Source organism: Choloepus didactylus, chromosome 25 (assembly GCF_015220235.1).
Source record: "Choloepus didactylus isolate mChoDid1 chromosome 25, mChoDid1.pri, whole genome shotgun sequence".
NCBI classification, from domain to species: domain Eukaryota; kingdom Metazoa; phylum Chordata; class Mammalia; order Pilosa; family Megalonychidae; genus Choloepus; species Choloepus didactylus.
In genome coordinates this window covers 4,058,291-4,084,338 of record NC_051331.1, presented here as the reverse complement: position 1 = coordinate 4,084,338, position 26,048 = coordinate 4,058,291, and the positions used below count along the sequence as shown (strand labels likewise).

The window sequence follows — 26,048 nt, the reverse complement described above, 5'->3', positions numbered from 1 at the left end:
TCCATAGATGGTTTATTAACAAAACCTTCAATGTTTATGTCAAAATTTAGAGAAAGGGTATATATTTTGGTTAGAGGAATGGACAGAGTCTTATTTATTTTCCATTAATAATAGAGAACATGGAACCTGTCTTTCATGCATATGTGTAAAATATCTTGCATGTGGAAACTAAGTATTATTAATTAATTTGTTGATATGAATCATCTAAATTCCTTTCTTAAGTACTAGCATGCATGACTCAAAGTTTTGCTTTAACATATTTAAAATCATATCTGACTTTACAATATGTTCTGGTTCCAGAAATTTCAAAGAATCATACTTTCTCTCTCTGAGGCTCTGAGCCCTGTCATCACACTTCTTTGGCTCCACAGCCAATAATATTTTATGAGTCTCCACTAAGGAAGTGTTTCAGAGCCCCCTTTATGTCTTTATTCCTCAAACTGTAGATGAAAGGGTTCAACATGGGTGTCAACACAGCATACATCACTGAGGCTGGTGCACTTGCATGTGCATTATGCATCACAAAAGAACTGACATACACACCAATGCTGGTACAGTAAAATAAAGAGACAACTGTGAGGTGAGATGCACAGGTGGAAAATGCTTTATATTTCCCCAGAGATGATGAGATTTCCTGTATGGAGGAAACAATCTTAGAATAGGAGAAAATGATGCCAGTGAATGGCCCTCCACCCAGCAGCCCAGCTACAAAATAAATCACTATGTCATTGAGGAAGGTGTCAGAACAGGCCAGTTGGATCATCTGATTATACTCACAGAAAAAGTGAGGGATTTCCAAAGGTGCACACAAGGACAGCCACAACACAAGTGAGATTTGTAAAAATGCATACGAGACACTTATAATCCAGGATCCCAAAACCAACAGGACACAGAGCTGGGGATTCATGATGACCATGTAGTGCAGGGGGTGACAGATGGCCACAAAGCTGTCATAGGCCATCACGGTCAGGAGGAAGTTCTCCAGTGCTGCAAAGTGTATGAAAAAGGACATTTGACTGAGGCAGCCTGCATAGGAAATGACTTTGCTCTGCATCTGGATGTTCAGTAGCAACTTTGGGATGGTGGTGGATGTGAAACAGATGTCTATAAAGGAGAGATTGGAGAGGAGGAAGTACATGGGTGTGTGGAGGTGGGAGTCAGTGATGGTGGCCAGGATTATGAACAGGTTCCCACAGATGGTGACCAGGTGCATCATCAGGAACAGCCAAAGAAGAAGGGTTGTAATTCTGGTGCTTCTGAAAATCCCAAAAGAAGAAATTCTGAAACTAGAGTGTTGTTCTCCAGTTCCATGTGGATGATGTGGCTAAGCAGAAAGGCATAAAAAAAATGACTCATTTATACACTACACAGGCATTGGTAGTCTAGTGTGCATGCTATAATTTCCATGTTTCATTCAGGAAATTAATTTCTATATATAGTGTTTTGATCTGTGTTTCGACAATCCAATGGAGACACCTCAGTTCCGGTTCTGCACCTCATGTAATATTCAAAGGATGTCCCAGACCATTCTCTGTAAATACTTGCACATGCCATGACTATCTATTACTCTGATATATCTTTCTTTTTCTGATGTATATCTGAGAACATTACATCACATGCACTTATTTCATTGAACTCTGACTTCTCCAATAGATTGTAAAATGCAAGGAGCAGATCCTACCCAGGCTTCATTAACTTCTGTGTTTCACAGAGGTTACTAAATATCTGTGCATTATGTGGAAACAAATTTTAAGTACATTGTAACTAAATATACTGTTTTATTAACTCTAGAAAGCAAATGAGCTGGGTGATCTCTGGACTCTGGTCTGTGCTACACTGACCTCAGACTGCATCAGAAAAAATTCTTGGTGTCTGTGCTCCCTGACACTTTCCTGCAGCCTCTATGGTGTGTCCAGCTCACCTGGATGGCATCTCTGAAAAGAAGGTCTCCTTGTGAAAGTCCAAATTCCTCCTAGGTGGTTGGCAATGAAGACTGAAGCACTGTCTCCAGACCAGACAGCAGGAAGGAGTAAGATATCAGTCCCCCAACCCGACATAGGAACCCAAAGATAAAACCATGTCCCATTGCATAGTATGAGGGACAGCAACAGAGAGGTATTTACAGCTTTCCTTTAGCTGCTGATTTCCACATTTCCCTCTGCCCCTCATTAGCACATTTCTCTCTGTGTCTCTCATGAGCCCATTTCCTTGTTGCTGCACCCCTGAGCCATCTGTTCCTTTGGGACACTGGTCGGGAGACAATGGAAATTGTTCCTGCTCACCCTCCATCCCCAAGAGACCAGGTTGCACCAGACGAATCCAGCTTTATCACTCCTTCTTCTCATGGATTCTATTGGCTTTCATAGCTCTAACTTTCTAGTACTTTCCCATCCTTTGAGCTAAAATTTTCACCATATATATGATTATGATTCCATCCTCACTAGTCCCTTGGATCTCCAAGCATTGACTTGAGCTGAGAATATGTGCCCTGTTGTTCTCTGCAGAACATTTCTTTTCACCTTTCCAACAAAATGGGGAACTATGCTCCTTGGATATGAAACCATAAGCAGTGCAACCCTTGGCCAAATTACAGTCTTTTCCAATTCAACTAGAAATGTCCTCCCCATAATGTTAGGAGGTAACATTGATCCTTTTTGAAAAAGGAATTAGCTAATTAAGAGACATATTTGATCTCTTTATGCAACATTACTTGAGCTTAGCACATTTATAAGGATTTTCTCATTGAATTCTTACAAATGTCCATTTTATAAGAGCAGTACTATTATGGACCCAATTGTACATTGGCAGAAATGTCTGGGGTTCAAATGGGTAAGAATCTGATTAAAATTATGACCCAAGTAAGGGCTGGGACATTGTTGGGAATTCTAAAGATGTTTCCAGTTCTCAATCTCTCAGTGCAATGGATCTCAACTAGGGGAGATTCTAGCCCCTGTGGGTATATAGAAATGACTGGAGATATAATCTTGGAAGTGCTCATATTGAATCAGTTCTGTTTCATAATGGAAACCATTTTCTAACTGATATTTTTTGTTTTGGTATTATAAAATACTGAAGACCTTCCAGCATACTGAGCTAGATGAATTTTTGCAACATGGCAGATTACAATGAATCTTCTCATCTACATAGTTCCTGATATTAAAATTAAATGAACCACAAAAGCTCTTTTAGAATTCTTTAAAAGCCTTAATTTCTACTGATATTTCTTTTCTTCTTCTATTAATTTATTCCTTTTTATTCATTAGAGAACTTGTGGGTAGAATACAATCATCCCCAAAAGACTGGACTCACATATACCATCCTATTATTAATATTTTTCATTGGTTTGGTACATTTGTTACAATGGATGAAGGTACATTTTTACAATTGAACTATTAACTATACTCTATGATTTAACATAGGGTTCACTGTTTGTATTGTTCAGTTCTATTAATTTATTTTATAGTGATATTCCTGTACCATACATACAAACTAACATTTCCCATTTTAACCACATTCAGTTATATATTTCAGGGCTGTCAATTATGTTCACAATGTTGTGCTACCATCACTACCATCCAATGCCAAAATTTCCTATCACCCCAAAGGATGTCTGTGCATTTTTGCCTTTACTCCCTTTTCTTCCCTCACAATACCCCATCCTCTGGAAAACCATATATCAGATTGTGACTTTATCATTTTGCCTATTCCCATTATTTCATACCAGTAAGTTCATACAATATTTATCCTTCTATGTCTGGTATATTTCTCTCAACATGATGTCCTTGAGGTTCATCCAAGTTGTTGCTCATCTTCAGAACTTCCTTCCTTTATATGGCTGAATGATATTCCATTGTCTGTATACACCACATTCTGTTTATCCATTTGTGGTTGTTGGACACTTGAGTTGTTTTCATCTTTTGCCAATTGTGAACAATGCTGCTATGACTTTCAGTGTGCAAATATATCTTTGAGTCCCTGCTTTTAACTCTATGGGTATATACTTAGAAGTGGGATCGCTGAGTCATATAGTAGTTCTACATTTAATTTTTGGAGTAAACAACCCATTAGTACAATCTAATCCCCCTATCTAAAGTCAGCTGATTAGCAACATTAATGGCATCTGTTTAGTTCCCACTTGTCTTGTAAAATAACATACTTAATGCTCAGACATTAGTACATAAACATCATTGGAAAGCCATAATTCTGCTTAATATATCATGTGCAATATTTTAGCCAAAGGAATGTCATCTGAAGTCAGTTATATAAGTTATTAGAAAATCACATATGCTCATAATTTATAATAGAAAATAAAAAGACAAGATTCACAAACATGTTGAAGGGAAGTAGGACACATAAGAATATACATTATAGGATTGCATTCATGTACATTTCAAAGAGGGAACAAATTCTTCAAAGTGATTACCCTGTGGTTGGGACAGTAACTGGGCACCAAGAATCCTCTTGGAACCTGGCCATGATCTGCATTTTTCCTGGCTTCTGGTTACAGGGCTTATTTCATTTCTGAAAATTCATTGAGCATATGATAGGACACATTCCCATATATATATAGGTTACAGTCCAATACAGGAACTTTTTAGACTACCTGGTTCTGTCTCAGATTGCCAGCCTGCTATGATGATTAACCACACAATGGTTTGACTTAAAAACATCAATTTTGTGGCTCATGATTTTGAAGCCAGAAGAAGTACAAAATCTGGCATCAGTAAGGCAACACTATCCTCCCAAAGTCTGCAAAAATTCTGGTACTGGCTACCAGCAATCTTGGGGTTCCCTAGCTTATACACCTGCTTCACATAACATGGTGGTACCTTCCCCTTTCTCTTCTGGGTTCCATTGACTCTGGCTTCAGCTTTAGGCTCATCCCTGTGGCTTCTCTTACTCCAGGATCTAGTTTCTTTTTCTTTATATCTGAATTTATATAAGATTCCAGTAATCCTAAAATGAAGGCCCAGTCTAATACAGTTGGGTTACAACTTAACTAAAAATAGTTTCTTCAAGAGATGCTATTTGAAATGGGTTCACACCTGCCAGAACGTAGAAAAAAGATTAAGAACTTATTAAATTGGGGTACATAATTCAAGCAACCTCAACCTTCTAAAGTATAAAAGTGTAGAATGTTCTATTTGGGAGCCTTCCCATCACATGCCAATGTCAATGTTCCTGGATTTACTATCGGTAAACCCATGCTCCCCTCTACACCACTTTCCAGAGCGCTTCTGCCCCCACCCCCCACCTAGTTTCATCAATACAGAATACATGAAGCAAGAGCTCTGTTCTGTTAATCAATGACCCAGACATGAAGTCCATGGACTTACTGCATTTCTGGGAAGAAAAACAGTTATTTCTTCTGAAGTGAGAATGGTGAGCTGGAGCTAAGGGGAAGGGCTGTAATACTTACATTCATGGGAGTCATGACATTCTGAAAGAGAATGTCCATGGCTGCTTATTAAATATATAGTTTGTCTCTCACCTTCTTCACCAAGAAATTCAATCAGCTGCTGGGAGTGGAATTTGATGACTTGGGTTTTGAAGGGTCCCAGTAAAACTTACTGAATTGTAGTTTATACTTGTGGTAGACATTTTGCAAAGATAACCCTAATTTTCAACCTTTTCTGAATCCATATTTCATTCAATGGGCCACTGCATGTTCTCCTCTCAAGAGGTGGAGATCTTAAACCACTTTAGATTTGGGGCTTGATTCAAGTGCCTTAAATATTTTAGCTCAGAGAATATGGTGGAAATAACAGTGTCTCTTAAGAGGTCTTGGAGTTTTTAGCTGCTCTTTCATGGAACCTTGAGTCTGCCATTTCAACAATTCCAGGCTACCTGCTGGAAGATGAGGGGGCTTGTACCCCAGAAACTAGTTGTCTCAGGAAATGCTACTCTAAACCAGCCTCTATCCAGAAATGCCCAAGTATGTAAGAGGATCCAGCCTGAATCAGCAGAGGCTTACCTGCTGATTCACAGTGGAATATAGCCCCATGAGGAAATCTGCAGAGATCAACACAAATCCAAACCATTCATGGAGGCATTAAGAAAAGCATCAACCTAACTGTTTATTTTGGGGGTGGTCTGTTACACAGCCACAGGTAATTGATATAATAATCCATGTGAACAGAAGTGAAGACAGCCAGAATAATCAGTGTGCCAGTTTGTATATTTATGTCCCCCAGAAAAAGCCATATTCTTTAATGCTTTCTTGTGGGGGCAGATGTATTAGTGTGGATTGGGTTGGAACCTATTGGTTCAGTGTCCATGGAGATGTGACCCACCCAACTGTAGGTGATAACTCTGCTTGGATAGTTTCCATGGAAGTGTGGCCCCACCCATTCAGCAGGGGCCTTGTTTAGTTTACTAGAGCTCTATATAAGCTCAGATAGAAGGAGCTCATAGCTAGCTGCAGCTTACAGAGACATTTTGAGGATGTCCGTTGGAAGCTGATGCAGACATTTTGGAGAACACCATTTTGAAATGCAACCTAGGAGCAAGCAGACACCAGCCACGTGCCTTCCCAGATAATAGAGGCTTTCCTGATGCCAATGGCCTTTCTCCAGTAAAGATACCCTTTGTTGATGGACACTTTATGGCCTTAAGACTGTAACTGTGTAACCAAATAAACCCCCTTTATAAAAGCCAATCCATTTCTGGTGTTTTGCATTCTGGCAGCATTAGCAAACTAGAACAATCAGCTTCTCCCTATTTTAGGACTCCTTCAGATATTTGAAGACTGCATTCATGACCACAGTATAATTACAGTTGTTTTCAGATAAGTATATTAAAAAGAGACTGCTTTTAAGATCCCATTTGTGCTAAACAGCAGAGGTTGAATGGACTTGCATTTTTGTTCAGTAATCACATGTGCCCTGATTCAGAACACTTCTTTCTGAGGAGAATATTGGGGCATGATTTCAAGCTCTTGAGCAAGTCATCCTTTCATCAAGAGACTTACTTGGAGTTTCAAATATTAAAGCTATAAAAATTCAATGATAGTTTCAATATATAGATTGTGCACTGACAAAGCTTCCAATATTTGTGACAAAATTTAGAGAAAGGGCATATATTTGGTGAGAGGAATGCAAAGAATCTTCTTTATTTTCCACCAATAACACAGAACATGTATCCTGGTCTTGCACCCATAGGCGTAAAACATCTTGCATAAGGAAACCAAGTATTCTTAATTAATTTGTAGATAGAAATCATCTGAATTTTTTCTTTAGTAGTTGCTTGCATGGTTTAAAGTTTTGCTTTAACATATTTAATGCTGTTTCTGACCCTAAGATATATTCCGATCCCAGAAATTTCAAAGAAATATAATTTCTGTCTCTGGCTCCACAACCAATAATATTTTATAGCTTTCCACACAGAAATCTTTTCAGAGCCCCCTTTATGTCATTATTCCTCAAACTGTAGATGAAAGGGTTCAACATGGGTGTCAACACAGCGTACATCATCGAAGCTGGAGCACTTGCATGTGCATTATGCATCACAAAAGAACTGACATACACACCTAGACCCGTACAGTAAAATAAGGAGACAACTATGAGGTGAGACGCACAAGTGGAAAATGCTTTATATTTCCCCAGAGCTGATGAGATTTCACGAATGGAAGAAACGATCTTAGAATAAGAGACAGTGATGCCAATAAATGGCCCTCCACCCAACAGCCCAGCTAAAAAATACATCACTATGTCATTGAGGAAGGTGTCAGAACAAGCAAGTAGGACCATCTGATTATATTCACAGAAAAAGTGGGGGATGGCCAAGGGTGCACAAAAGGACAGCCGCAACACCAGTAAGCTTTGTAACAAAGCATACAGAACACTTATGATCCAGGACCCCAGAACCAGCAGGACACAGAGCCGGGGGTTCATGATGACGCTGTAGTGCAGGGGGTGACAGATGGCCACGAAGCGGTCATAGGCCATCGTGGTCAGGAGGAAGTCCTCCAACATCGCAAAGAGTAAGAAAATGGACATCTGAGTGAGGCAGCCTGAGTAGGAAATGACTTTACTCTGTGTCTGAAGATTCACCAGCATCTTTGGGACAGTCGTGGAGATAAAAGAAATGTCAGCAAAGGACAGGTTGGAGAGGAAGAAGTACATGGGCGTGTGGAGGTGGGAGTCAGTGATGGTGGCCAGGATGATGAGCAGGTTCCCAGAGATGGTGACCAGGTACATCATCAGGAACAGAACAAAAAGGAGGGGCTGCAATTCTGGTTCCTCAGAAAACCCCAGAAGAAGTAATTCTAGAATTCGTGTTTCATTTCCTGTTTCCATGTGGTTGGTGTGACTACCCAGAAATACAGAAAGGACATGACTAATTTTCAAACAGCCAGTCATTACTAATATATCTATAGTTTACATTTTGCTGACAAGAATTAATTCTTCGATTTTGTTGTGAATTTCTTTCCCTTTCAGGGGATCTTTGAGCAATCTCTTATTAGGGATTCCTGTCCCACTTTCAGAAAAAGGCCCCAAACCTTCATGCATTCTACAGTTTTTAAGAGAAATTCTTTCATTCATGGGAGGAATGCACATTGAGTTCTTACTTTGTGCGCCAATGTCTAGCAAAATGTGTACAGTGTGAAAATAAAATTGTCTACAATCTTCATGGAGAAAGAATATAAGCAAATGAACACATAAACATAACATTCCATTTTATTACAAGTGCTGTAGGAGAAGAGAGGGGAGAGAGAGAGAGAGAGAATGTGAAGATGCCAGGCTGTTTATCACAAACCATAGTGCAAAGTGATGTTTGATCAGAGACCTCATAGAAGAGAAGGTTTGACCGATTAGGATACCTGGGGAAGTGTGTGCCTGTCAGGAGTGTCCAGGACAAAGGCACTAAGGAAAGGCAGCTTGAGGATGTTAAAGGTCAGCAAAGACTAGTGTGGCAGGGGGTTGATAAGAGAGAGAATGATGTGAGACAATGTCCAAGAAGGCTGAAGAATGAGGTGGCCTCAATGAGGCAGAAACCTCAAAACACAGAGAGTTCCTTCACCACATGTTGTACCTCTTGCACTTTATTAATTTCATTGCAAATATATTCCCTGAAATTAAATGGGTCACTCCTATTCACAGATATAATTTTGCATTTGGACTATGTATTATATGACACAACTGTTGGAATTTATGAACTCAGATGCCCCTACTTTTTTGGACTGCAACACCCCAAGAAACACACACACACACACACACACACACACACACACACACACACAGTTATCCCAGCCTCCTGGGGTCCTGATAATATCATCCTCTTCTCACCCCCATCCACAGTGATTTGTCCTGGAGAGAATACAGTGCAAGCTAACAACGTCAGATTATCTATTCCAAAAATACTTAGAAATGGAAATATGAAACTGAATCCATCAAACCCCCATGGACACATAAATCAGAAGCTTCATTTTGATATGGTCATTTTCTTCCCTGCATTGAAAGGAACAAAAATGTCCTTGGTAAGCAGAGAGAGAGGATGAAATGGAATCGAGGGAAAATATAAGTTATAAGCTCAGATCTTCCATGAGAGATTGTTCTGAAGGAAACCTACCTGGGTTCTTGTGGCACTCCAACCATGGTACATCCCCTTGTTGCCCAGAAAAATTAATACAAGAGCAAAAGTCCATTTATCCAAACAAAAGTAGTGATATCTTCCAACAAAGCCAAGACAACAAGCAGATTGCACACACCTAGAGTAAAATGAGCATAAGAAAAATAGGACTATTTCACACACAAAAAATATAATAAGTAAAACAAATGTTGGGAATTACTAGGTAAAGCATAAGAAGACATTTTAAATAATGTTAAGGGCAAAATATTTGGAATCATATACACCTGTTTTGAATTTAGGATGTATCATAAGTTTGCTAATAAAATTTGATAGGAATGGAAACATTCTAAATCTTAATACTGTCACTGATATAGTAGGGAATATGGTATTCATAGTCCCAAGAAAGTTGATCAGCAATGAATATGTACAAAAAGCTTTCCATAGTTCCTTCTTGCTAAAATATGGGTGGTTATCACCGGTAATGAGATGAGGCTGATTTTTCTCCTTCTTCTCAAATGTCTCATTCTTTCCACACCTTGTGTCCTCAAGTGCATTTTGTTTCTATTTTGTCTCCTCATCACCTCTCCTAGCAATCTCAGAATGAGCTGATATTCACATTGATGATCATAAAATGATCATCAAATTCCATGACTTATAATCCCTAGCAATGTCCTGCTGGACAATGAAGCCAGCATTTCATAGCTTCAAACTGAAGCTCAATTCTCCATGGCCAACCTGCCAGTGTCCCCTCTCATTGCCGTCTGCCCTCACCCACACTGGTCTCCAAGACATTGACCTTGACTTGCACCTTTGCGGGAACTCCATAGTTTCCATATCCAGTGATTTTGCATTTATGCTTCCTTCTACCTGGAGTTTCTCCAACTTTTCACCTTGAAGTTTTTTCACTCCTGCTCCATATGGAAAATCCTTCACCCTTCAGGATATCCTAGAGTTGTCTCCTTTTGAATCTTATTCAAGCATCCTTATTCTCAACATCCTCACAGAAGATGATAACTTCTTGTGTGCACTTAATTTAGATGTAGGAAATATGGTTGTGTGCTGCTTTTGTTTAAATCCAAGTGTTTTTTCTCTGCCAAATGTGAGTTCTTTGAGTGATGTAGCAATATTCTACAAACATTTCTGCACAGACCTGGCCATTTGGTGACTGGCTATAACAGTAGCTAATAAATATATATTACAAGAATGAATAAAAGAATGTGGTTTCACGGAAATGCCTATGATGCACAAAGAGGTGAAGCAAAGAAGTGCTAAAATACATGCTACAGGCATGCTACAGGCATGCTTTCCATATTCTGAGATTAGACCCCAAAATGGATAAATACTATGTGTTGTAAGAATTATAGAAGAGAGTAAACAAAAAACCATAAGAATTATAAGAGTGCCTGATAATAGCGAGGCTATATTCAAAATAACTTCACGATATCTTTGTTCAGCTGTGTGGCTGTATACAGGTCTGTGCGTGCATTGCTGGTTACAAGGCTAAGTATTTCTTACTCTGAGAAATGGTAATTTCAGAAGCCATTACATTAAAGGCAATAGTAGATTGAAAAGAAAGCAAGTCCCTGTTAATGAATGAAGAGCCAAATAGAAGATGATGGATGGAGAGAAAACCAGCAGCCAGCCTGGGAGCTGAGGCTCCTGCAGACTCAAGGACCATGGATGGAGCAGATGTTTTTGCTGCACCTGTCTTGTCATGGAGCGAGCCACATCTTGCCCTGATCTACCTGTTATTCCTGTGTCTGATCCATATTTATTTGATCTCACTGTTTCTTTTGTTTGTTTATTTTTTATGGACCCAAATGCATGAAACAGATCCCTCATGCACTCTCTTGTGCAATGATCTTTTATTTATTATCCTAGGGCTTTGGATTTTGACCTCTTTCTTTGACAATTCCATAGGGCACACTCCAGTCCTGCATCTGTTTCTTGTCCAACATTATAGGCCTTCCCAGACCATGATCACTAATTTCCTGGGCACACCACGACAATCTGTGCTCTTACCGATTTGTCTCTATTCATATGTTTCTCTAAGGACTTTATGCATATGAAGTTATAATTGTACTTAATTCTCCAGTAAAATGTACAATCCAAATGATCAGGGACTACACTTGCTTTGTTCTCTTGTGTTTTGGGGAAGGTGTGTGGAAAATTATGGATTATTCAAACAACAAATTTGAAGAAAATATTAATTTATGAAATAAAAAAAGTGCCAGAGAGAATGAAATCAGGTTACATATAGTTGTTTCAAAACAAATTTATTAGTCAAAATTTAATGGAATATCTAAATCTACCTTCTGAAAAACAAGATAGAAAATAGGAATAATTTAATAATGTCTGTGGATTAATAATTAAATAGAAAAGGATCTGGAAATAAAATAATAAACAAATTCAGCTTTTAAAAATGCATGGAGGATATAGATAACACCTCTTAGGTTTTACTGTATTGGAGTAACTAGAAGTAAATACCTGAAATTATCAAACTCCAACCCCGTAGTCTGGACTCCTGAAGATGATTGTATAACAATGTAGATTACAAGGGGTGACAGTGTGATTGTGAAAACCTTGTGGATCACACTCTCTTTATCTAGTGTATGGATGGATGAGTAGAAAAATGGGGACAAAAACTAAATGAAAAATAGGGTGGGATCGGGGAATGATTTGGGTGTTCTTTTTTACTTTTATTTTTTATTCTTATTCTGATTCTTTCTGATGTAATGAAAATGTTCAGAAATAGATTGTGGTGATGAATGCATAACTATATGATCGTACTGTGAACAGTAAAATTTAAATAAAAAAATACAGGGAGGAAGCAGTAAGAAAAGTTATAATTTCATCACACATAAGGATATATTAATTAAAATATGCTTGTGAATAGGAAGAAGGTGACAGGTAGTCAATTTGAAAAGAAGAATCCGCCCAATAATAGCAGAGGTTGATGCAACTTTTAGAAATAAATTTAACCAAAATAAGAAAAGATAGAATAAGGGAAACAGAGATGTGAAAATAAGATGGCAATGCATGTAAAGAGTGATCTATTAACTCAAGTAAAACAGAACTTTCTTACTTTGAAAAGCAATGGGAGAAACACAACATGTAACACTGATAGATTGAACCGCACACAGTTTATTACCTTTCAAAGATTCTCCTCAATTAAATCTATACAGGCAGAAAAGAAATAATTTGAGAACAACAAAATTGGTGGAAAACCTGCAGTTCTCTTTTTGAAAGAATATGATTAATTAACAAGAATAAAAATACTCAGGCACTAGTATACAAAAACCTAAACCTGAACAATTTGCAAAGGAGAAAGTGAATGGCTAAGAAACCAACATGTATTTAACCTCACCAATAAAGGAATAATGTCAAGTAAGTAAAAGTTTAAGTATACCCTCTCCCAACACTTAAAAAATTATCACATTTCATGTGAATATCCAATGTAAAAATGCATGTCTCCTGTACTGATATGTCAAGATAATGTCTACCTGCATTGGATGGGAAACTTCCCTACAACACACAAGCATGCTCCAGTGTATCTTGCCTTGAAAATAAAAAAGAAATGTCCTCACTTCACATGGCTCAACAGCTAATATCCCCATTTTCCCCACTCACCTTAACTACAAAGCCCCTTGGACAGATCTTCTACCATTATAGATTCCATTTATCTGTCATATTCCTTTTTCTATTTGGCTTCCATTCCTATTACTTAGTTGTTAACACTGACCCCTACATTGCTAATTCAATGGAGCCTTCCATTTTTAAGAAATATAATAAATATGACATCCATCAGTTAATGAAGCAAGCAGGAAAACAAGCAAAGAGATCTCTTGGTCCTGAGCTACACTCAACAATCAGATAACCTCAGATGAAAGCTCTCAGTTTCCATTCAACCATTCCCCTTCCTTCAGGTATCTACTTAGCTCTCCAACTCACCTGGAAGGTTTCTCAGATAGGAAGGTCTCCAGGTGGAAGTCTGAATTCCTCCCTGGGTGTTTGGTGATGGAGACTGACACTCTGTCCCCAGACAAGACAGCAGGAAGGAGCCAGGCATCAGTCCCCCAGCCAGAGTTACAACCCCAAAGAAACAGCCACGTCCCAGTTAGCCTGAGGTTGCACAAGCTGAGGGTCAGCCACGGAGGAGATATTCACAGCTTCCTTATAGCTGCTCCTTAGGGACATTTGCTGCTTTATTCTCCAACTGCTGATCCATCACATCCCTTTGGGAAACTAGTCTGAACAGAAAAAAATTTTTACTGATTGTCTATTCCCAAGAGACCAGGATCTGAGACAGATGAATTCAGTATTATTATTCCTACTCCATTATTATTCCTACTTCTTTCTTCCATAGGTACAACCACCCCAAAGACTATCCAGTCCTTGAAATAAAGTTTCTCTGAGGTCTAACACTGGGGAACCCATATTGCCCAGATTCATTGTATTTCTGAAGCTCTGAATTTGCGTGAGGATACAGCCCCTGTCGTTGCCTGCAGAAATTTCCTGTTGTCCTTTTCAACCAAGTGGAGAACTGTGTTCATTTGACATAAAACTGTAGACACTACATTCTTTTGCTTGATGATTCTTTGCCAAAACGCTTAAGAATGTAATGCTTGTAACAGAGATTAGGACCTATTGTATAGTCCCTTATTTATAAGACACTTATTAATTATAAGAAAAATATTTATATCTTTTATGCACCATGTCATGTTTCTGCTAATATGCATGGAATATCTCATTTTATTTTTCCTGTATATATTTAGGTGGTGCTCAATTTATTTAGTTAACAGGCATATTATTATTTCTATTCATTTAAATTAGAAATAAAAAATCAAAATTTTGTATTAAAAATTATTGTAATAACATTAATAAAACTCTATTTCACATTTTTACCACTTTCACATGTACTATTCACTGGTAATAATTATATTCAGTATATTGGGCTAACATCACCAACATCTTAAACTAAAGTCATCATCACCTCGAACAGAAACTGCATCCATTAAGCAATATCTCTACATTCCCCTCAGGCCTGATCCATGGTATCCTGTAATCTACAATTTATTTCCATGAATTTGCTTGTTCTATGTATTTCATAGAAGCCAGATAATTCAATAATTATCATTCTGTGTCTGGATCATTACACTCATGATATTGTCAAGGTTCACCTATGTTGGAGTATATATCAAAACTTCACTTGTTTTTAAAGGTCAATAATATTCCATGGTATGTGTATGCCACATTTTGTTTATCCATCCACCAGTTGCTGGATAATTGGTCTGTGTCTACCTTCTGGCAAATAGCGGGGAGTAATAAATGACATAAAGGTGAGAATAGGGAGGCAGAGAAAAGATCAGACCTGGGAAAAGAAAGCCTCAACTATTAAAATAGAGAACACCCAGGAATTGAGAGTAAATGTGGCAAGTGAGAGCAGCATGCGACTGAGAGAATTAGCATAAGAAAAACCCAAATGACTCTCCATGGTTAATCATTGGAGAATTTTCTATGTGGGTGCCTTGTCCATCCATGCCCTTCTTGGTGTCTTGAGTTAGTGCAGCTAAATCCATCCTTCCCTCTGCATTGCTAGATTCCCTCTAGATGACCTCTGGGTCATCTAGATTTCATCAGTGAAACAAGAGTTCCCTATTCCGTTAATTAATGAGACAGACAAGCAATCCCTGTATTTGGGGAGGTGTTGAGGAAAAAAAGTTTTATTTCCTCTTAGCATAAAAATGCTGATCTGCATGTGAGGCACAGGGAGTGGATATTTATACTTGAGAAAGCCATGGTGGTCTGGAGTAGAAATTCTATGGCCACTTATGAAACGTAGAGTTCAGCTCTCACTCTCTTCTTGCAATGCTGCTGAGGACAAAATGGAGGGTGTCATATTCAAGGCTTGGGTTTTGAAAGATCACAATAAAACTTTATTGAATTTAATCATTTCTTGGGGTAGACTGTTTGCAGAGATGTCCCATTTTTCCACCTCACTATAAATCCATGTGTTTTCAATTTGACTCTGCAGTCCCCCCCTATCAAGAGGTGGAGTCTGTTTATCCACCTTTGATTCTAGGCTGGATTGAAAATGTTTAATTTGCTTTGGCCAAGAGAAAAGGTGGAAGTGACAGTTTGCTGAAGAGGCCTCAGGGTGTTCCTTGAGCTTTCCCTTGAAGGACACTGCCCCAGCCTTGGGAACCACGCCAGGCTAGCCTGCAGTGGGGTGAGAGGAAATGTGGAGAAAACATCACTGTCTCACTCGAGTGCCCCCCAGACCAGCAGAGCCTGCATAGCTGACACCCAGCTGACTGCACTGCAGTGAGTGGCATGGCAGGGATCAAAATATCTCCACTCCAAAGACTCGGCTGCAGTAATTAATAAAGCATTTTAAAAAACCACTTACTTCTGAGACAGTTGGTTATGCAGCAATTACTAACTGAAACAATAAACAATGTGAAAAGACCCAAGGGTGTTAAGAATAGTCAGCTGCTTCTTATTATCTGGCCTTCCCTCAGATGCTTGAATAAAGCCTTCACGATCACTCAATTATTCAAGTTTATTTCAGATAAGTGTATTAAGTAACTAACACTGATGTTCTCTTGCAAGAAACCTGGAGATGTTGGAGGGAAAATCATGTTTATGTCAGAATATCTCATGGCCCTGAATCTAAACACCCCAGGAAGGATTTTAAATGAGATTTTATTGAAATATATTCACACACCATACAATCTATACAATTAATGGCCACCAGCATTATCACATACTTATGTAATCATCACCAAAATCAATTTTAGAATATTTTACTCAATAATAATAATATAAAATAAATACATAAAAAAAAACTCCAAACATCCCATACCCTTATCCCATCCTGTTGTTGACCCCTACAATTGGTGTGGTAATTTGTTAACGATGAAAGAACACTAAGATATTAATGTTAATTATAATCCAAGTTTGCAATAGGTATATTTTCTCTCAAATACCACTCTATTACTAGCTCCTTGTAATAGTGTCATACATTTATTCTTGTTCATGAAAGAACTTTTTTTATGTATTTATGGTTAATCACAGTTCTCATCCACCACAGGATTCATTATTATACATTCCCACATTTTCATTTCTAGCTTTCCTTCTGGTGGCATGCATGGCTCTAAACTTCCCTTTTCAACCACATTCACAGAAAATTCAGCACTATTAATTATACTCACAATGAAATGCTGCCATCACCTCTATCTGTTTCCAAACATTTAAGTTCAGCCTAGATAAACATTCTGCACATAAGCAACCACTCCCCCTTCTCTAGCCTCATTCTATCCCCTGGCAACCTACGTTCTAGATTTTATGTCTATGGCTTCACATGCTATAATTAGTTCATATTAGTGCTATCATACAATATTTGTCCTGTTGTGTCTGACTTATTCCACTCAGCATAATGTCCTCAAGCATCATCCAAGTTGTCACATGCTTTAGGACCTCATTCCTTCTTACTGCTGAATAGTATTCCATCATATGTATCTGTTGATGGACAACTGGATTGTTTACATCTTTTGGCAATTTTGAATAATGCCACTGTGAATATTGGTGTGCAAATGTCTGTTCACATCCCTGTTTACAGATATCTGGGTATATATCAAGCAGTGGGATTGCCACGTCATAGGGCATCTCTGTACTTAGCTTTCTGAGGAACCACCAAACCGTCTTCCACAGCAGCTGCACCATTTTACATTCCTACCAGCAGTGAATAAGTGTTCATATTTCTCCACATCCTCTCCAACACTTGTGGTCTCCAGGAAGCATTTTGGGCATTCTTTCATGCTCTTGTGTAAGTCATACTTCTTTCATGATGAATGAAGGCAGTTTTGAAAATAAATTGGGTAAAAAGTTGGATGATAGAGAAAATACATAGATTTTCAACCAAGTGCCCTTTAAACTTTATGATGGATGTAGAGAAATGGCAGATATTTGTTTAGAGGAATGGAAAGAGTCATCTATATTATACATTGGCTCAATATAGAACATGATATCTAGACCTGCTTCTCAATGTATATGCATAAAAACACATATACACCAACATTTTCTAATTCAAGGAATAAATGTAAATCATCAAAATAATCAACTTTGAACAGAATTGTGGATAGAATAATCAGCTGCTGCTTATTTTGAGGATTCCTACAAATATTTGAAGACATCATGCATGATCATCCTGTTATTCCAGTTGATTTCAGATAAGTGTATTAAGAAGTGTATATTTTTGAGACTCCATTCATGGTAAGAGGTCGATGTTGAATGGACATGCAGGTGTATGTTCAGGATTAACTTGTGCTCTAATTCACAACACTCCATTCCCAGGGGACTCACTGGGCTGGATTTCAAGCTCTTGAATAAGTCATCCTTTCCTCACGAGGATTGAACAGAGTTTTGAACACTAAGGGTATAAAATTTGGATGAAAGTCTCACCAAATAGATTTTGCCCTGAGGAAACCTTCAATGTTTATGATGAAATTTAGAGAAAGGGCAGACATTTTGTTTAGAGAAATGGAAAGAGTCTTATTTATTTTATGTTAATAATACAGAACATGCAACACTGTCCTACATCCCAATGCATAAAATATCTTGCACATGGAAAACAAGATTTCTTTCTTCATGAGTTGATGAAAATCATCAAACCAATTCTCTCCTTTAGTAATAGCATGCATGATTTGAAGTTTTACTTCAACATATTTGAGGTCATATCTGACTCTAAGATATGTTTTGGTTCCAAAGAATCATAATTTCTGTCTCTGAAGCTTTGAGATCTGTAATCACTGCACTTCTTCTAATCCAGGTCCAGTGAACATTTTATGACTTTCCCCAAAGGAAATTTTTCAGAGCCCCCTTTATGTCTTTGTTCCTTGGACATAGTTGAACAGGTTTCACATGGGTGTGACCACAGTGTCCATCCCCAAGGCTGGTGCACTTGCATGGGCACTATGCAAAGCAATGGAAGTGACATATAAACCAACACTTGTATCATAAAATAAGAAGACAACTGTGAGGTGAGATGCACAGGTGGGAAATGCTTTATATTTCCCCAGAGATTATGAGATAGCAAGTATGGAGGAAACAATCTTAGAATAAGAGAAAGTGATGCCAGTGAATGGCCCTCCACCCAGAGGCCCAGCTGCTATACACATCACTATGTCATTGAGGAAGGTGTCAGTACAGGCCAGTTGGACCATCTGATTATATTCACAGAAAAATTAGGTGATTTCCAAGGGTGCACAAAAGGATAGTGGCAACATCAGCAAGCTTTGTAACAAACCATTCAGGACAATTATGATCCAGGATCCCAGAACCAGCAGTTCACAGAGCTGGGGGTTTCATGATGACCGTGTAGTGCAGGGGGTGACGGACGGCCACGAAGCAGTCATAGGCCATGACTGTCAAGAGGAAGTCTTCCAACCCTAAAAACAGTACAAGAAAGTCCATATAAGTGAGGCAGCCTCCATAGGTTATGACTCTGTTCTGCATCTGGATATTCACCAGCATTTTGGGACATTGATGGAGGATACACAGATGTGTATAAAGGGCAGGCTGGAGTGGAAGAAGTACATGGGTATGTGGAGGTGGGAGTCAGTGGTGGTGGCCAGGATGATGAGCAGGTTCCCAAAGATGGTGACTAGGTACATCATCAGAAACAGCTCAAAGAGGGAGGGTTGTAAATCTGGTTCCCCTGAAAATCCCAGCAGAAGATATTCTGAAATTTCTGTTTCATTTCCTGGTTCAATGTGGTTGATGTGACTACTCAAAAATAGAAAAAGATCATAACTAATTTTCAACAACCAGGTATTATTAACCTAGCTATAATTTACATTTCACAGACAAGTTATATTTTTATGCTGTATAAATATATATATTGATTCAAATATGTTGATGAAAAGTAAAAGGCTCTTTTTACTTGGATGAAAAGTAAGAGTGTACTCCAAAAGATGACAGAGGTGTTGCTACTTTAAAAAAAAATCTGCCCCCAAAAGTCAAAATGGAACAAGAACACAAAATGGCAATGCATAAAAAGGTGATTTAATAACATATGGGAAGCATAAAAAAATTCCATTTTTGAATAATAGTGGCAGAATCACAATATGTAGCATCAATAGTTTTGACTAAGGAAAATTAATTAATTTTTAACCATTTCCCCTAGATACACTCTATACATACAGAAAAATTTAAATGGCAAAACTGGAGGGAAAAAAACTGATTTTTATTTTAATGTATATGAGCAAAAACAAGAATGAAAACACTCAGATCCCAGTAAACAAAAGCAAACTACTCAGAGAGATATGTAGAGCAAGGAAATGGCTAACAAAGTCAAAAATATATTCAGCCTTACCCGTATTGAATTACTGTGCTTTAATATTCCCCTACTCACCTACTATATAATTTTTTTTCACGTGAATAGCCAACATGAGAGAACGTGTCAGCATGCCAAAAGTGTATAAACGATGTGCAAGGTATTATGTACATCATTTTGTGGGTCTTTCTCTTCAATATAGAACTGTGCTCAAATATAGCCAATTTTTAAAGTAGTAAAATAAAACCCTCTCTCTGATGCACATTCCTCAACTCATAATACCCCTTAAATCTCTTAATGGCAAAATTTCTTGAATACATGTTTCCTTTTCCTAGAACTGCTTTCTCCTTCCCATTGCCTCCTCTAATTAGTCTTCCAGTCACTTCACTGATTTTCAACAATGACCCATGCATTTCTCCATCCAGTGTACACTTTATTTTTAACATAATAGATAAAATGTTAATTTATTTGTCAAGCAAGAAAACAAGCACAGAGATCTCTGTTCTAAACTAGCCTGCAGAGGCTCTAAGATAAACTCGGATAAAAGTTTTTGGCTTCCATTCTTTTGGACGCTTTCCTGCATTATCTACTGGGCTCCCTCACTTACCTGTAAGGCATCTCAGTGGGTCAGGACGCCCTGTGGATGTCTGAATTCCTTCCCGTGAGGTTGATGGTGGAGATTGAAGCTCTGTCCCCAGACAGGACAGCAGCAAGGAGCCAGGCTTTCATCTGGTAGCCAGAGTCAGGACCCCAAAGAAACAACCATACCCTTTTCAACCCAAATTGCACAGGACAAGAGTCAGCAGCAGAGATGTTTACAGTGTTCCTCTAGCTGCTCATTAGCACATTTCCCTCTGTGTCCCTCATTAGCATATTTTCTTGCTACTTCATCCCCTGAGCCATCATGTCCCTTTTGGACACTGGTCAGGGACAGTGGAAGTGGTTCTTGCTTGCTCTAAGTGACCAGGTTGCATCAGGTGAATCCAGCATTTATCACCCCTCCTCCTGGATTCTGCTTATTTTGTAGGTCTAGTCTTCTAGCACCTTTGCCATCCCTTGAATTAAAGTTTTCAGCATGCCCATGACTGACAAAGCCATCTTTACTAGTCTAATGAGTCTCCAGAGCTTTGGCTCAGGGTAAAGATACAGCCCTTATTGTTCTCTCCAGAACATTCTTTTCTCTTTTTCAACAAAGTGGAGAACTGTACCAGGATATGGAACCAAAAGCAGTGCACACCTTGACTTGATCAAATTCTGCCCAATCAATTAGGAATGTCTTGCTTCTAAGGCAAGTTAAGAGGTGTCATTTACTCCTCTATTTAAATAATATTTGTTGTTTAAAAGAGATATGTTTTATCTCTTTATGCAACGTCACCTGAGCTTAGCAACTTGATATGGATTATCCCATTGAATTCTTATAAAAATCCATTCAATAAGAGCAGTACTATTATGGACCAATTCTACATTTGCAGAAATGCCTGGGGATCAAAGTTTCAGTACCTGCCTAAAGTTATAAAACAAGTAAGGGCTGGGACATTGTTCGGAACCCTGTAAAGATGTTTTGGGTTCTCAGTCTCTCAGCCAGTGATTCTCACCCCTGAGGGTTTCTGCCCCCTGAGGCTATATGGCAATGCCTGGAGATATTGATGTTTGATCATTGGAGGAGGGAGGGATACAGATAGCATCCAGTGAGTAGAGATCAGGGATGCTGCTAAATATCCTACAATTGTTTAGAGTAATAGAAGCAATCATATTTGTAGGCACCACTGGAAGTTGTAGAGCAGAAGCAGGATGATGAGCCTATAAAATAGCATAGGAGTTCCTGGCCCAAGGCAATGGAGGTTGAATCCTTGCAGACGTTGCAGCCAGGATTTACTTTGGCGATGGCTGTGGCTCCTCAGAAGTTAGGCCCAGTAATGAGCTTCAAAAGAGCAAGCCCCGGAGGCGGGGCAAGATGGCAGACTGGTGAGCTGTAAGTTTTAGTTACTCCTCCAGGAAAGTAGGTAAAAAGCCAGGAACTGCGTGGACTGGACACCACAGAGCAATCTGACTTTGGGCATACTTCATACAACACTCATGAAAACGTGGAACTGCTGAGATCAGCGAAATCTGTAAGTTTTTGCGGCCAGGGGACCCGCGCCCCTCCCTGACAGGCTCAGTCCCGGGGTAGGAGGGGCTGTCAGCTCCGGGAAGGAGAAGGGAGAACTGCAGTGGCTGCTCTTATCGGAAACTCATTCTACTGATTCAAACTCCAACCATAGATAGACTGAGACCAGACACCAGAGACTCTGAGAGCAGCCAGCCCAGCAGAGAGGAGACAAGCATAGAAAAAAAACAACACGAAAAACTCCAAAATAAAAGCAGAGGATTTTTGGAGTTCTGGTGAACACAGAAAGGGGAAGGGCGGAGCTCAGGCCTTGAGGCGCATATGCAAATCCCGAAGAAAAGCTGATCTCTCTGCCCTGTGGACCTTTCCTTAATGGCCCTGGTTGCTTTGTCTATTAGCATTTCAATAACCGATTAGATCTCTGAGGAGGGCCGTTTTTTTTTTGTTTTTTTTTTTTAAATCCTTTTTTCTTTTTCTAAAACAATTACTCTAAGAAGCCCAATACAGAAAGCTTCAAAGAATTGCAATTTGGGCACGTCAAGTCAAGAGCAGAACTAAGAGAGCTCTGAGACAAAAGGCAATAATCCAGTGGCTGAGAAAATTCACTAAACAACACAACTTCCCAAGAAAAGGGGGTTGTCCGCTCACAGCCACCATCCTGGTGGACAGGAAACACTCCTGCCCATCGCCAGCCCCATAGCCCAGAGCTGCCCCAGACAACCCAGTGTGACGGAAGTGCTTCAAATAACAGGCAAACACCACAAAACTGGGCGTGGACATTAGCCTTCCCTGCAACCTCAGCTGAATGTCCCAGAGCTGGGAAGGTGGAGCAGTGTGAATTAACAAAGCCCCATTCAGCCATCATTTGAGCAGACTGGGAGCATCCCTACACAGCCCAGCAGCCCAGAACTGCCCTGGGGGGACGACACTCACCTGTGACATAGCACAGTCATCCCTCAACAGAGGACCCAGGGTGCACGGCCTGGAAGAGGGGCCCACTTGCAAGTCTCAGGAGCCATACGCCAATACCAAAGACTTGTGGGTCAGTGGCAGAGACAAACTGTGGCATGACTGAACTGAAGGATTAGACTATTGCAGCAGCTTTAAAACTCTAGGATCACCAGGGAGATTTGATTGTTAGGGCCACCCCCCCTCCCCGACTGCCCAGAAACACGCCCCACATACAGGGCAGGCAACACCAACTACACACGCAAGCTTGGTACACCAATTGGGCCCCACAAGACTCACTCCCCCACTCACCAAAAAGGCTAAGCAGGGGAGATCTGGCTTGTGGAGAACAGGTGGCTCGTGGACGCCACCTGCTGGTTAGTTAGAGAAAGTGTACTCCACGAAGCTGTAGATCTGATAAATTAGAGATAAGGACTTCAATAGGTCTACAAACCCTAAAAGAACCCTATCAAGTTCAGCAAATGCCACGAGGCCAAAAACAACACAAAATTATAAAGCATATGAAAAAACCAGACGCTATGGATAACCCAAGCCCAAGCACCCAAATCAAAAGACCAGAAGAGACACAGCACCTAGAGCAGCTACTCAAAGAACTAAAGATGAACAATGAGACCATAGTACGGGATATGAAGGAAATCAAGAAGACCCTAGAAGAGCATAAAGAAGACATTGCAAGACTAAATAAAAAAATGGATGATCTTATGGAAATTAAAGAAACTGTTGACCAAATTAAAAAGATTCTGGACACTTATAGTACAAGACTAGAGGAAGTTGAACAACGAATCAGTGACCTGGAAGATGACAGAATGGAAAATGAAAGCATAAAAGAAAGAATGGGGAAAAAAATTGAAAAAACTCGAAATGGACCTCAGGGATATGATAGATAATATGAAACGTCCGAATATAAGACTCATTGGTGTCCCAGAAGGGGAAGAAAAGGGTAAAGGTCTAGGAAGAGTATTCAAAGAAATTGTTGGGGAAAACTTCCCAAATCTTCTAAACAACATAAATACACAAATAATAAATGCTCAGCGAACTGCAAATAGAATAAATCCAAAAAAACCCACTCCGAGACATATACTGATCACACTGTCAAACATAGAAGAGAAGGAGAAATCTCTGAAAGCAGCAAGAGAAAAGCAATTCACCACATACAAAGGAAACAGCATAAGACTAAGTAGTGACTACTCAGCAGCCACCATGGAGGCAAGAAGGCAGTGGCACGATATAATTAAAATTCTGAGTGAGAGGAATTTCCAGCCAAGAATACTTTATCCAGCAAAGCTCTCCTTCAAATTTGAGGGAGAGCTTAAATTTTTCACAGACAAACAAATGCTCAGAGAATTTGCTAACAAGAGACCTGCCCTACTGGAGATACTAAAGGGAGCCCTACAGACAGAGAAACAAAGACAGGACAGAGAGACTTGGAGAAAGGTTCAGTACTAAAGAGATTCAGTATGGGTACAATAAAGGATATTAATAGAGAGAGGGAAAAATATGGCAAACATAAACCAAAGGATAAGATGGCCGATTCAAGAAATGCCTTCACGGTTTTAACGTTGAATGTAAATGGATTAAACTCCCCAATTAAAAGATATAGATTCGCAGAATGGATCAAAAAAAATGAACCATCAATATGTTGCATACAAGAGACTCATCTTAGACACAGGGACACAAAGAAACTGAAAGTGAAAGGATGGAAAAAAATATTTCATGCAAGCTACAGCCAAAAGAAAGCAGGTGTAGCAATATTAATCTCAGATAAAATAGACTTCAAATGCAGGGATGTTTTGAGAGACAAAGAAGGCCACTACATACTAATAAAAGGGGCAATTCAGCAGGAAGAAATAACAATCGTAAATGTCTATGCACCCAATCAAGGTGCCACAAAATACATGAGAGAAACACTGGCAAAACTAAAGGAAGCAATTGATGTTTCCACAATAATTGTGGGAGACTTCAACACATCACTCTCTCCTATAGATAGATCAACCAGACAGAAGACCAATAAGGAAATTGAAAACCTAAACAATCTGATAAATGAATTAGATTTAACAGACATCTACAGGACATTACATCCCAAATCACCAGGATACACATACTTTTCTAGTGCTCACGGAACTTTCTCCAGAATAGATCATATGCTGGGACATAAAACAAGCCTCAGTAAATTTAAAAAGATTGAAATTATTCAAAGCACATTCTCTGACCACAATGGAATACAATTAGAAGTCAATAACCATCAGAGACTTAGAAAATTCACAAATACCTGGATGTTAAACAACACACTCCTAAACAATCAGTGGGTTAAAGAAGAAATGGCAAGAGAAATTGCTAAATATATAGAGACGAATGAAAATGAGAACACAACATACCAAAACCTATGGGATGCAGCAAAAGCAGTGCTAAGGGGGAAATTTATAGCACTAAACGCGTATATTAAAAAGGAAGAAAGTGCCAAAATCAAAGAACTAATGGATCAACTGAAGAAGCTAGAAAATGAACAACAAACCAATCCTAAACCAAGTACAAGAAAAGAAATAACAAGGATTAAAGCAGAAATAAATGACATAGAGAACAAAAAAACAATAGAGAGGATAAATATCACCAAAAGTTGGTTCTTTGAGAAGATCAACAAGATTGACAAGCCCCTAGCTAGACTGACAAAATGAAAAAGAGAGAAGACCCATAGAAACAAAATAATGAATGAGAAAGGTGACATAACTGCAGATCCTGAAGAAATTAAAAAAATTATAAGAGGATATTATGAACAACTGTATGGCAACAAACTGGATAATGTAGAAGAAATGGACAATTTCCTGGAAACATATGAACAACCTAGACTGACCAGAGAAGAAATAGAAGACCTCAACCAACCCATCACAAGCAAAGAGATCCAATCAGTCATCAAAAATCTTCCCACAAATAAATGCCCAGGGCCAGATGGCTTCACAGGGGAATTCTACCAAACTTTCCAGAAAGAACTGACACCAATCTTACTCAAACTCTTTCAAAACATTGAAAAAATTGGAACACTACCTAACTCATTTTATGAAGCTAACATCA

The 26,048-nt window shown here is 39.0% G+C and overlaps 2 protein-coding genes and 1 pseudogene across 2 annotated transcripts; all 3 read right to left on the bottom strand.

The window, feature by feature from the left end:
* Window positions 1-382: 382 nt before the first annotated feature.
* LOC119520223 (olfactory receptor 19-like) lies at window positions 383-1,213 on the bottom strand. The gene is made up of 2 exons (XM_037817918.1): window positions 859-1,213; window positions 383-573 (listed from the first exon to the last, which is right to left on the bottom strand). The coding sequence occupies exons 1-2, from the start codon at window positions 1,211-1,213 to the stop codon at window positions 383-385; spliced, it is 546 nt and encodes a 181-aa protein (XP_037673846.1).
* Window positions 1,214-7,367: 6,154 nt separating this feature from the next.
* LOC119520386 (olfactory receptor 7A17-like) lies at window positions 7,368-8,297 on the bottom strand. Its single transcript, XM_037818186.1, has one exon. The coding sequence runs from the start codon at window positions 8,295-8,297 to the stop codon at window positions 7,368-7,370; it is 930 nt and encodes a 309-aa protein (XP_037674114.1).
* A 10,191-nt stretch (window positions 8,298-18,488) lies between these two features.
* LOC119520222 lies at window positions 18,489-21,004 on the bottom strand (annotated as a pseudogene).
* Between the last annotated feature and the right edge of the window lie 5,044 nt (window positions 21,005-26,048).